Raw genomic sequence first — 13,256 nt, 5'->3', positions numbered from 1 at the left:
GCTTTATCACCTATTCAGGTTGTAAATCGTGTTTTTAAAAAGTAACTAATTAATTACTTTTGAAAATAAGTAATCAGTAAAGTAACGGGATTACTTTTTTGGGGAAGTAATCAGTAATTAGTTACTGATTACTTTTTTCAAGTAACTTGACCAACACTAATGAAGATGGAGCTCCCAGGCAGGAAGAAAAGGGGAAGACCTCGGAGAAGATTCATGGATGTAGTGAAGGAGGACCAGCAGAGGGGCTGGTTTCTATTTTAATCATCTCAGGACTCCTCAGCTTTACCTGCTGTTAGGCTCAACAAAAGTCCATCGTATTAATTTAAGGTTAAAAATAAGCACTATAGATTTGAGGTATGAAAAGAGTTTTATAGTGAATTTAGAACTTGTTTTTAAACAAATTTTTTATTTAAATATTAAAACAAATTAAAAAAAAATTTTGTATGTTGATTGACTTAAAATCTGTTTTTCTCAAAATGATCAAGTTATTCTTCATCTTCAGTGTTTATTACCCAGAGCCTCTATAAATGAAATGCTGCCACCTTGTGGCCAAAAACAGGAACGTGAGGACTGAAATGTGCTTTATAAAAAGGTCATATTTAATAACATGAAGTTAAAAAGGGCCAGTATGTGGGGGTGGGGGTGGAGCATTAGAAGAAAAAGAAAAAAAACTTTATGAATATTTATCAAAACAGTTAATTGTTATTTATTGTCAAAAGCATTGTTTCAGTTTGCTGGCTTTTGTTTGCCTTCCACTAAAATTCTGTTGTTAAATCAGTTCAACCATAAATGGAAATTGTAGGGGAGGTTCCTCTTTCTGTAAACACAGCGTTTCCTCCTTGGTGTGCTGTGTAAATATGACTGAAGATGTCCTGAAAGCACATTTATTAATTATAGATGCAAAACGAAAGAGTTTAAGTTTTAAATATTGACTACCCCCTTATATCCACTATAACAAGAACGGGGCTTTAGCATGCAGCGCTTTAAATTGTAGTTAAGTATTTTTACACCGTGGTGTCTGTCGTTTGAAATGAAGAAACTTTGAGGTCAAAGTCGGGGTGTGGTGCCCTCTGCTGGTGATCAACAGAAACTGACAGATGCAGATACATCATCTCTCTTTATTCCCTACTTTCAGGTTGATAACAGAATATTTAACGAACTGTATGAGAAATACAGAGATGAAGATCAGAGTAGAAGACAACCTCTCCTCCCTTTTGTCACTTCTTATCCTCCTCGGTCAAAACAGCCCGAAGATGGAGCAAAGTTCCTGCAGCAGGTCCATGTTCAGGTAAACTCGGCAGATTGTGAGGAAAATGCCAACAGCCGAGAACCCGATGAGAATCCAGAGAATCTGAGCGCAGAAGTAAAGTGGAGCCAGACTGAAAGAGACCAGAGGCATGAACAGTGTTGAGTCAGTTTACCTGTTACACACCTGCACAGGCAGAACTACTCACAGTAAGTCATTTACAGGAGGCAGAAAGCTCTGTTCCACCTGGTTGAATGAACATTTTAGATTTTAACTAGTGACTATTTTCTAAAAGTGTTAGCATTTTGACCACAGCCAAAAGAGGCCACATACAGATACTACAGGAATCAGCCTGTAAACATTTTCATTTCTTGCTGTAAAGTTAGACATTTTTACATGAGTCTATGCGCGAGCCTCTAGTGGACATTAGAGGAAGTGCAGAATTTAGTTTAAAAAAAAATACAAGCTTTGAAAAAACCAACATGACGAGGCATTCAGGGGACAGTCTGGATCTAAACAATCGCAGTCAAAATAAATAACCTTAGCTTGGTGATTTTGTACTCTTGTCCTGTTTGCATAGCTCAAAATTTTGATAGTTGCCGTTTGTCAGACTGATATATAATTTCCCTAGAGATTAATATAGTATGCCGATTCTGATGATGTCACACAGTTGGACATTTTTAACTCAGCGTTTAATTTCACTGTGAACATTTAAAATTCAATAACCCTGAGAGATCCCATCCTTCAGAGGGTATGAAAGCCAGAGCAGGAACTTTCCATAAAGTAAAACTCACATTTCATATGGGAGTTCCTGCAGTGCAAACGTTAGCATCAGTATAAGAATGATTTTAAACAGCGAGTGTATTTATTGTAATTGTAGGGGTTCTCATAGCTCTCACCGTCCCTGTGCAGACTCAGAATATCCTCTAAAGTAATTGAACCGTCCATATAAATAAAGCAAACCGCAGACTGAAGACAGACCTGAAACACACAGACACACCTTTAAATGTTTACCTTTTCAGGTCGTAAAGCGTACGTGTTAATGCTGCAGCAGCCTCTGTGGCTTCTGTCGCCTCACCTTGGCTGAAGAATACTCCAGATAGCCACAGCACGGTGATGAAGATGGGGAAGTACTCTGAGCAGTTTGCTCTAAACACAAAGGACAACAAAACTAACCGAAACTAAGTGGTAAAACACTACACACCACAGCCTCCAGGGGGCACCAGAGGCATCCCTTTCATTCTTACCAATTTATCAGGTAAAATTTCGCCCCTCCAAAATTGAAGGGTCCCCACAGGATTTTAGTAATACAAGTACATGCATAGACAAACAGACAAAGGGGCTCACTGAGCTCTGAAGACCCTCTCAAATTCTGGTGGTCCAGTGGTGGCAGGTGGAGACACTGAATACTTCCTCCTGGCATAAATTACCTGGAGAGAGAAATAGGCTAAAAACATAAAGAACACATTTTAGTGCACATTACACTTTAATTACATGAACATTGTTATTTTTTTCAAATGTTAAATAAAAGATGGCTTCATGAGCTGTCCTTCACACAGCTTCTGCTACACAGACCAAAGTACACACCACGCTGCTCATCTATGCAAATTTTATTTATAAAAGCTAAAAAAATAAATAAATAAAGTGGAAGCACGAATGCAGTGAGGGCTGTGAACGCCAGGTGTCACATGTACAGATAGTGTTAAAAATACTCTGTTAAAGTACTGACTCAACTCCTTAACTCAAAGTAAAGAGTAGCGACTCTAAAATGTAGTCTTGAAAGTAGCTCTTTGGAGGACGTTTCTACCAGCTGTGTGTGTGCAGAGCTAACTCAACCTTGTGCTATATTAATGTAATAAAATATTAGATTAACAAACGTGGCCTACATTTTAATTCTCATAAATATTCAACTTGAATCAGATCAGCAGAACATGAACAGAGAAAGAGGAAAATTTAAAAACAAAAAAATATTTTCCCTTGCCTACATTGTAGAGGGTGACTTTGGCCCTAAACAGAAAGTGTACAGTCAGGGGTTAAAGTGGATTCAGCAGGTTAAGGAACCCTAAAAATTGGACACACCAATCTGTAATGGCTCAGCGTGGGGGGAAATCCTAAGTCACAATTTCTATTGAGAGCTGCAGTAGATTTTCTTAATGTACAAGCTGTGATCAGCTGTTTTAAATCCATCACAGTACAGCAAAGTAACCCATTTAACCCCTGCACTAACCTGCAGATGATTTTCATGCAGCTTTTAAATAACAGTCAGTAAAACATAATGTCACATGTACAGACCCAATATGCAATTTAAAAACACGATGACTATGCGTATATACTTTAAATTGCCAGTGAATCAAATACCACTGAGCAGTCTTTAATTTAAGCCCTCTCCTTCCTCTTCTGTCCTTCTTATCCTTCTCCATCTCTGCATTATTCTCTCCCTGTGAAATAAGCAGCTGGCCTTTAGCTGCCAACACACTGACAGTGCAGGGCTACCTCCATGCTGAAGTACCTTATGGACATCTGCAGTCGGCTAACTGCAGCCCCTGATTTTGCACTTGCTCATCTCTTTTAACCCTCTACTGCATGACTTTTTAATTTTGGGGGAAAAAAATATTTCTCCCTATTTTGGGGGAGCTTTAGGGTCCCTAATAATAATATATCAATCATAAAATTTGACAACCTGCTCCCCCCCAAACAGATATTGGTTTGTTGCTTAAAGGCAACACGGGTAGTAAAACGCCAAGTTATTCTATAATAAGTTGTATTAGTACAACAAGGATGAACAAATAAATAAACAATGTAAACATTTCACAAAACAATAAAACACCAAAATACATCCAACATTTGACCCTAACCCCATGCACATGCGTGCGTGCGCGCACACACACACACACACACACACACACACACACACACACACACACGTTGTGTTTCCATCACTTTTGGGGACATTACATTAATTTAATGGAGACTTAACCTGACTCTACCCATCACAAGTCCCTGCCTGAACCTTACCCTAACCCTGACTCAAGCCTTCGTAGGCGAGACCTCAATGTGAGTGTGTAAACAAATTTGTGTCCCCACAACAATAAGTAATACATGACCACATACACTGACACCCACACAGCAATATTGGTATGGCAGGGATCAGGCCCACACAATGTGCTTACACATGGCCCACATATCGCAATGAATAACGGCCCTTTGGTGGCCCAGACCTGGTTTGCCAGAGGTAATCCACACATGGGCCAGCACAAGGCCAGTTTCAGACACCCTGGTCGTCCTGTGCTGGCCCATGTGTGGATTACCTCTGGCAAACCTGATCTAGGCCACCAAAGGGCCGTTATTCATTGTGATATGTGGGCCATCTGTAGGTGGTGTGCAGCCACGGGCCAGTTGTAGACACACTGCTGGCCCTGTGCTGGCCCAGAACGGTTTCAGCTCTGGCCCCAGATGTCAGCATAATGTGTACCTTAATCAAGCCATGCAATAACAACAACATGTGCCAGAACATGCAAAACAGTGCAAAAGTAACATGCCGAAACTCTGTTCAGACAGTGAATGGACTGATTTTTATGTAGCGCTTTTCTACTCTCCCAGATTACGCAAAGTGCCGGCTTGATACCAGATCCTGGCCAGACCTGCTTGCTATGTAGGCACTAACACACACACACACACACACACACACACACACACACACACACACAGTTACTTTACCAACTGACCCCTGAGCTCCTAAGTGTCCCTCAAACCTCATTCAGGGATCCACTCCTCTACTTCACTGTCACTCCCTGAATGCTCACTGTCCTCACTTTCTGAGGACAGAAAGTGCACACTCCCTTGGTTTCCTTGCATAAAAAGTTTTTGCATCCATGTCCTGTAATTATGAGTAGATTGTAAAGTAAAAAATATTGACTATGATCACATAAATGCACACAAACACATCTCTACACACATATCCAAATGCATTATATTGCCTGAAAAAAAATTGGGCTAACTGCGCAGTGTTGCCTTGAGGCAATGAATGAAAATGAACAGTTTTACAGTATAAATAAATTTTAAAAAGTAGAACAAACAATCAAATATGCTTCTTAACATATTCATGCACATACAAGTATTTTTAATATACATTTATTTCACTATAAACATGTAAAATTGTGATCTTTATCTTGCCTCCTAATGGAGATGTCTCTCATGTAGTGCAGCTTGCAGAAAGGAGCCCTTCCCCCCCCCTTCCCCAATCAAAGTCACACCACCTTCAACTCCACATTTTAATGGAAAGAGATGTGCCTGGTAGCATTGTTTGGGGGGGGGGAAAGTTGTTGTTTTTTTTGAAGGGCCACCGTAAGGCATGAAAATGTGGTTTGTTGCCTCAGGGCAACGCTATGCAGTAGAGGGTTAATGCCACACCCTCAAGTACAGATATCCGGAAATTTTACTTTAGTAAAGTAACGAAGTACAAATACTTCGTTACTTCCCACCTCTGGTGTACGCTGACATGCAAACACAGGAATTCAAACTGCTTTAAATACCACAAACATAAAACACGTGTAAACAGAATTCAGGAAATAAAAAGGCGTAAAACAGTAACCGAGCTATAGTGGAAAAGAAAAAGATTCAAGCATCATGACCGGTTAAATCACCGTGTTTAACTTTTTTGTGCATTTATAATTTTAAAACTGACGAGGTCTGAAGACGGCCTCGACTATGAAAACAGCACCAGCTGAGCCGTTTCTCGAGTCTGCAGGCTGGAACAATTTAAAACGGTCATAAACATACAAAACGATGTAAAACTAAACAGGAAGGAGAAAACAACGTTTAGAATGATCATTTAATCCCAGTAAGAAGTCGTGTCACAAAAAGCTTACCTTGCTCCAGGACGCCCAGCAGTGTCACGGCGCCGAGCCCGACCAGCTCCTCCATCATTTACAGAGTCAGACAGGTGAGACCGACACACACCTGGTCTGCGAGGACAGGTGTAATGCCAAGTAGTTCGTCTCGATAGAATTTATCTGCGTCGGGAGCGCGCACTGGGCAGGGAGAGCGGACCCAGTCGACTCCGCCTCCATTCCAACCACACCAGACCTGGAAGTAGCGACGTTTTACTTTAGTGAACAGGTGAGTGTCGTTACATTACAGTTCAGTTTGTGGGTTACAAGAGAGGGAGGGATTATTTTGGGCTTGACTCCATCTTTGTGTTTCAGATTTGCATCTTCGAGCATCCACAGCAGACTCAACATATTCATGTTCTCATCTATAAATGCAGACACTGTTTACTGACATCAGGTTTCTTATTTCATTCCACACTGCCAGAATTATTTACACATCTTTAAGATTATGATTAGTTACTGCTCTTGATCTTTACCTTTTTAAGTCCCCCCCCCACACACACACACGGTTGTAACAGACTGACCCTGCCACAGTCGGTTCCCTGTGTCCAAATCATGGAGAAACAGTGTCCACCATTCTTGATTTTTAACTCAAACGCTTCTTATGGCTTCTTAATTTTGGAGGTTTTAGCAGTTTTGATTCCCAGTTAGCTACACAATTGGAAGTAAAATGTCATCTCTGAACAGATGGCTATGGAAAATATTTTACAGTTCATCTTTAAAAGGGACAATGTCTCTTTTGTATCATTTACAAAAACAAAAACACCAACATTTGATTTTGTTACAGCCTTAACATTTCCCTTTTAACAGTTTAAATTAACTGTAGTCATTAGCTGCAGTAATAAGTATTTTCACAGGGCATTTGTTTTTTTCTACAGATGACCTGACCAACCTCTGTCACTAAAAAGAGAAAAAACAAAAAGACAAAAACAAAAAAGAAAACTCATGACACTGATGACAGCTGGGTAAACTTAAAACTGTTGTCAGGCGGTTACAAGAAATCCCTGGAAATTCAAGGCTGACCCTTTAAAAAAACAAAAACAAAAACAAAAAACCCAAAACAAACAAAAGGAAAAAAAACAGATTCAGTGTGACAGGTGTGTCCGCGATGGTTCCACCAGCTCTGTGTGGAAAGCGCAGCTTTCTGCTGTTGGTACATCAAAGAGTAATGCCACAAATTGGCTGGAAGTAGGTGACAAGCAAGGAGTTTAAATAAAAGTCTAATTATTTCATATTTAAGTAAACATAACCTAACCAAGAAAAAGATGATCAAAAGGTTGATGTCAGGTGGAGTGGAAGAGCAGTTCATCTGGGCCAGTTTTTAATAGCCTGCAAGACACAAGTGACCTGCATTAGCTAACACTCGACCCCCCCCCCCCCCCCCCCCCCCTTCATAAAAATCAATATCACTTCCTGACGATACATTCTCCGGCTCTGATAATATAGACAGTAAACTGCTCAAAGTTGCAGCCAAGTTTGTGTCCCTTCCTATATGTCACATATTTAATAGATCTTTGGCATGCAGCTTATTTCCGTTGCAGTGGAAAGAATCGAAAATAATTCCCAATAATTCCCATATTTTTTGGGAACGCAGGCATCTGTTTAAAGCAAATGGATTTAATTTTAACAAGTCAGGGGTGAAACTGTTCACCTCCAATTTGTTTTATTCCATACGTCATCCATCTGTGCTTGGTGCCAAGGCTGAGATAAACGAGGAGTTATCTCATAAAGAGGAACAAACAGTACTCCAAGAACAGACAAAGCCCAGCAGAAACCTTGAGGAGGAGCTCCATCTGCCCCCACCCGGGAAGAGCCTCAGAAAGGAGAGACATCTGAGGCAAGAAGAGGGGTCCCTATTTGCCTCCAACTCTCTCAACAACACCAACGACCAGGACCAGGGACCACGATCTTCCCCAGTCCCCCAAACCCCTGACAGGCCATCACCCCCATCACCCCCCCCCCCGGCCCAATCCCTTTTTGTCCCCCATAAACCCCCCACCAGAGCAGCCAAAGGTTCACCATCGAGCCCCGCCCTCAACAGAGCAATCGAAGTCACATTGCCCAGCCTCGCCCCCCTTAGTTCCTCCTTACCACCTTCATGCTCTGTCTCCGCAGTCTGATGTGTGAAGGGTCAGGGCTGCGAGGATTATGGCTGGAGGAGGAGGGGTTGCTGTCTTATTTAATGAATCATTTCAATGTAAGCAGCTATCTCCTGGAAGTTTTCAGTCTTTTGAATATGTGGCTTTACAGCTGAAGGCCCCATCCAAAGTTGTGTTTCTTAATGTTTACAGGCCTCCCAAATACTGCACAGACTTTTTTAATGACCTTAGTGAACTGCTGTCTGTGATCTGTGTTGATTTTGACTGTGTAATTATTGCTGGGGATTTTAACATCCATGTGGACAACCCTCAGGACAAAGGGACTAAAGACCTGAGTAACACTCTGGGCAACTTTGGGCTGACTCAGCATGTAACAGAGGCCACACATAATAGAGGACACACTCTCGACCTACTGATCTCCAAGAGCCTGAGCATTTCAAACATTACTGTGTCTGATGTGGGCTTATCTGATCATTACTGTGTTTTCTTTGAAAGTAAAATCTCAGCCCACACAAATATATCAACAACAGTGATCACAAAACGGTGTATAACTGAACACAGTAGTGCAATTTTTAACCAGGTCTTCCCATTAACACCTGACCTGTCCAGAGGGTCAGTCAATGAGCTCGTCAATAGCTTCAATGCTAACATGTTAAATGTTATGGACACTATTGCTCCCATTAAGGTGAAGGTTATCTCTGGAAGGAAAAAGTCTCCATGGAGAAACTCCACACTGGTGAAAAATGAAAAAAGAGAGTGTAGGAAAGCTGAGAGCAGATGGAGAAAATAAACCTCCAGGTTCACTATGACATCTATAAAGAGAAACTTCACAATTATAATTTACAACTGAGGAGTGCAAGGAGGTCCTACTTCTCTGACATCATCACTAAAAACAGCCATAATGCTCGGGTCTTATTTTCCACAGTTGACAGGCTAACAAACCCTCCTGTGCCAGTGGCAGCTGAACTTCATTCGACCATGGCCTGCAATGACTTTGCCAAATTCTTCACAGAAAAAATCCAAAAGATTAGACAAGCAATTGGTACATCAACAGTAGATGCAGGATATGTACTGTGTCCACCGAAAAACTGTTTAAACACCATGAAACAGTTTCACCCTATTAACAGCAAAGACCTGGAGGACATCTTAGGTCAACTGAACTCCTCCTCCTGCTGTTTAGATGTCCTGCCAACAAGTTTTTTCAAAAAGGCTCTTGGTAAATGCATTGAGGAAATTAATGACTGGTTGTGCCACAATTTTCTCCAGCTAAACAAAAACAAAACTGAGGTAATAGTCTTTGGTGCCAAAGAAAAACGATTACAGGTCACCAGAGAACTTCAATCTATACATCTAAAAACCACAAACCAGGCGAGAAATTTGGGTGTAGTGATGGATGCAGACCTAAACTTAGAAAAACACATTAAGACAATAACAAAATCAGCTTACTATCACCTCAAGAATATAGCAAGGATAAAAGATCTGATGTCTTAACAGGACCTGGAAAAACTAGTCCATGCATTCATCTTCAGTAGGCTTGATTACTGTAACAGCATCTTTACAGGTCTACCTAAAAAATCAGTCAGACAACTACAGCTCATTCAGAACTCTGCTGCTCGAGTCCTCACTAAGACCAAAAAAGTGGACCACATCAGCCCAGCTCTGAGGTCTTTACACTGGCTGCCTGTCCGTCAGAGGATAGACTTTAAAGTTCTGATGCTGGTCTATAAAGCTCTGAATGGTTTAGGACCAAAATACATCAGTGACCTCCTGACCCAATATGAACCTTCCAGATCCCTCAGGTCATCTGGATCCAGTCTTTTATCAGTTCCCAGAGTCAGAACCAGACACGGAGAAGCTGCATTCAGCTTTTATGCTCCTTATATCTGGAACAAACTCCCAGAGAGCCTCAGATCAGCTGAAACACTCAGTTTATTTAAATCCAGGTTGAAGACTCACCTGTTCTCAGCTGCATTTGAATAAAGCACCAAATCCACACTTTTAAGCTTAAATTTCAAAACTTACATTTTAACTACTGATTTTATCTACTGTTCTGATTTTATCTGTTTTGATTTTATATGCTGTTTTGTTTGTTTGTTTGTTAATTAGTTAGTTTGTTTGCTTGTTTTAATCAATTTTAAATCATGCTTTTTATTTGTTTTTGTTTCTAATGTGTCTGTAAAGCACTTTGAATCACCTTGTTGTTGAATTGTGCTATACAAATAAACTTGCCTTGCCCATTCCTAAAAACAAGAATGACATTTTTAATGGTGTCAATAGCAGACCTATTAGTCTACTCCCCATTCTAAGTAAAATTATGGAGAGGATTGTCTATGAACAAATTCAACATTACCTAACAGAAAATCAGTTACTCACTCAGCTTCAACATGCCTACAAACCTGGTTATTCCACGAGTTCAGCTCTTATTCACATGACAGATAACTGGTATAAATATCTAGATAATGGGAATTTGGCCGGGGTGGTATTTTTGGATTTTAGTGCTGCATTTGATTTGATAAATCATGATCTTTTGATAGATAAACTAAAATGTTATGGATTTTCACCAGCTGCTTTGTGCTGGATGGAAAGTTATTTGTCTGGAAGAAGGCAAAAGGTTTATTATAATGGTTATTTCTCAGAGGGCTGTGAAATGAACTGTGGTCTACCCCAAGGCAGCTGCCTCGGTCCACTTCTCTATTCAGTCTTTACAAATGATTTGCCGTATGTCCTGGAGAAATCTCATCTTGTAATGTATGCTGATGACTCCACCATGTTTTATTCAGCCAGTAGCTACTCTGAATTGACAAGCGTATTACAACTAGATTTGCTGAACGTGTTTGATTGGATAAGTAAAAACAACATGATTTTAAACGTGTCTAAATCCAAATCCATGTTAATAGGAAGTAGAGTACGCTTAGTCAACAGCCCACAACTAAATCTTTCCATAGCTGAATCGGTATTAGAACAGGTCACCTAGATTAAATTACTTGGTGTTACCATAAACCACCACCTTTCATGGTCTCAGCACATCAACTCTGTTATTAATGGGACAGGGCATAGCTATAGCTAGGAAATGCTCTTTTTATATTACTTCTTCAATTATGAAAGATGTCATTAATGCACTAGTATTATCTCATCTAGAGTACCGCTCAATCATTTGGTCAGCAGCTAATAAGACAGATCTGAACAGACTTCAGTTAGTCCAAAATAGGGCGGCCAGATTAGTGTTAAGGTGTTCATATTATACAAGTATTGATAAAATGCAGGGTAAACTTTCTTGGCTTTCTGTACAAGCTAAATTATACTATGGCTTACTTGTATTTTTATATCCAGATGAAATACATAATCATGCCACACGATTCTCAACTAACCACAATTTAGTAACTCCTCGAGTTAAAAGTAACTTTTTGAAAAACTCTGTTATATTTAGAGCATCTTTTCAGTGGAATAAGTTGCCTTATGCAATTAGAGAATTGGCTTCTATTCATCATTTTAAAAATCACCTAAAAGCCTATTTAGGCAGTTTTTAATTTATTTGTAAAAATTGTAGAGGGTAATGTCACTTGTAATGGAAATTGTGTATTTTGTTTGAGTGTTTTTTTTATAATTTTTTAATATTTACATGTTTACATTTTCAGAATTGTAAAACCTTATTGTGGATGTAAGAGCCAAATTATGTGGACATTTTTGCATCCAACTCATTGTGTAACATTTTATTTGGTGGTATTTGATGGTTTGGGCCCCAGGAAGACTAGCAACCACTGTTGTGGAAGCTAATGGGGTTCCTTATAAATAAACAAATAAATAAACAAATAAAAATCAATGTTCCACCTTCACATTTGCAAATTATTCTGAAAACAAAAAAGCAACACAAGGCAATGTCAAAACTGCTACCATACAACCTGGCCCACAAACAAGCCAACAGCCGCACCCTCACTAAAGCCAGTTTTCTTACCACCACAAATTAAGTGGAATGTAAAAGTGAATGTTGGCAGTTATGGTAATGCATGGCAAACCAGTTTTTAGTACAGGAGGTTTCTGATAGCATAGCTGATATACAGAAGGGATCAAGCCATGTCAGCTGCAGGATAGTAAGTCTATCCTTGCAAATGGGTTCAACAGGAAAAAACAAAACAATAACCTAAGAACAGCAAGTGAAAATCTACTGTGCCTAAATGAGCACCAGATCTCATCAAAAGTGCCCAACACCAAATAATGTGCCGCTACACACCCACATACAGGGAGTGCAGAATTATTAGGCAAATGAGTATTTTGTCCACAGCATCATCTTCATGCATGTTGTCTTACTCCAAGCTGTATAGGCTCGAAAGCCTACTACCAATTAAGCATATTAGGTGATGTGCATCTCTGTAATGAGAAGGGGTGTGGTCTAATGACATCAACACCCTATATCAGGTGTGCATAATTATTAGGCAACGTCCTTTCCTTTGGCAAAATGGGTCAAAAGAAGGACTTGACAGGCCCAGAAAAGTCAAAAATAGTGAGATATCTTGCAGAGGGATGCAGCAGTCTCAAAATTGCAAAGCTTCTGAAGCGTGATCATCGAACAATCAAGCGTTTCATTCAAAATAGTCAACAGGATCGCAAGAAGCGTGTGGAAAAACCAAGGCGCAAAATAACTGCCCATGAACTGAGAAAAGTCAAGCGTGCAGCTGCCAAGATGCCACTTGCCACCAGTTTGGCCATATTTCAGAGCTGCAACATCACTGGAGTGCCCAAGAGCACAAGGTGTGCAATACTCAGAGACATGGCCAAGGTAAGAAAGGCTGAAAGACGACCACCACTGAACAAGACACACAAGCTGAAACGTCAAGACTGGGCCAAGAAATATCTCAAGACTGGTTTTTCTAAGGTTTTATGGACTGATGAAATGAGAGTGAGTCTTGATGGGCCAGATGGATGGGCCCGTGGCTGGATTGGTAAAGGGCAGAGAGCTCCAGTCCGACTCAGACGCCAGCAAGGTGGAGGTGGAGTACTGGTTTGGGCTGGTATCATCATCAAAGA

General features: G+C 40.3%; 1 protein-coding gene across 1 annotated transcript; it reads right to left on the bottom strand.

Annotated features, from left to right (window-relative positions):
- Positions 1–1,237: 1,237 nt before the first annotated feature.
- Positions 1,238–6,172, bottom strand: ltc4s (leukotriene C4 synthase). Its single transcript, XM_085367061.1, has 5 exons — positions 6,115–6,172; positions 2,594–2,693; positions 2,325–2,395; positions 2,146–2,227; positions 1,238–1,379 (listed from the first exon to the last, which is right to left on the bottom strand). The coding sequence occupies exons 1-5, from the start codon at positions 6,170–6,172 to the stop codon at positions 1,238–1,240; spliced, it is 453 nt and encodes a 150-aa protein (XP_085223187.1).
- Positions 6,173–13,256: the final 7,084 nt, after the last annotated feature.

This window comes from Diplotaxodon limnothrissa, linkage group LG2 (genome assembly GCF_057381915.1).
Source record: "Diplotaxodon limnothrissa isolate DT_005_m linkage group LG2, D_limnothrissa_male_GT1.1, whole genome shotgun sequence".
NCBI lineage: Eukaryota > Metazoa > Chordata > Actinopteri > Cichliformes > Cichlidae > Diplotaxodon > Diplotaxodon limnothrissa.
The sequence above is the reverse complement of the archived record's forward strand: the minus strand, read 5'-3'. Positions and strand labels throughout refer to the sequence as shown.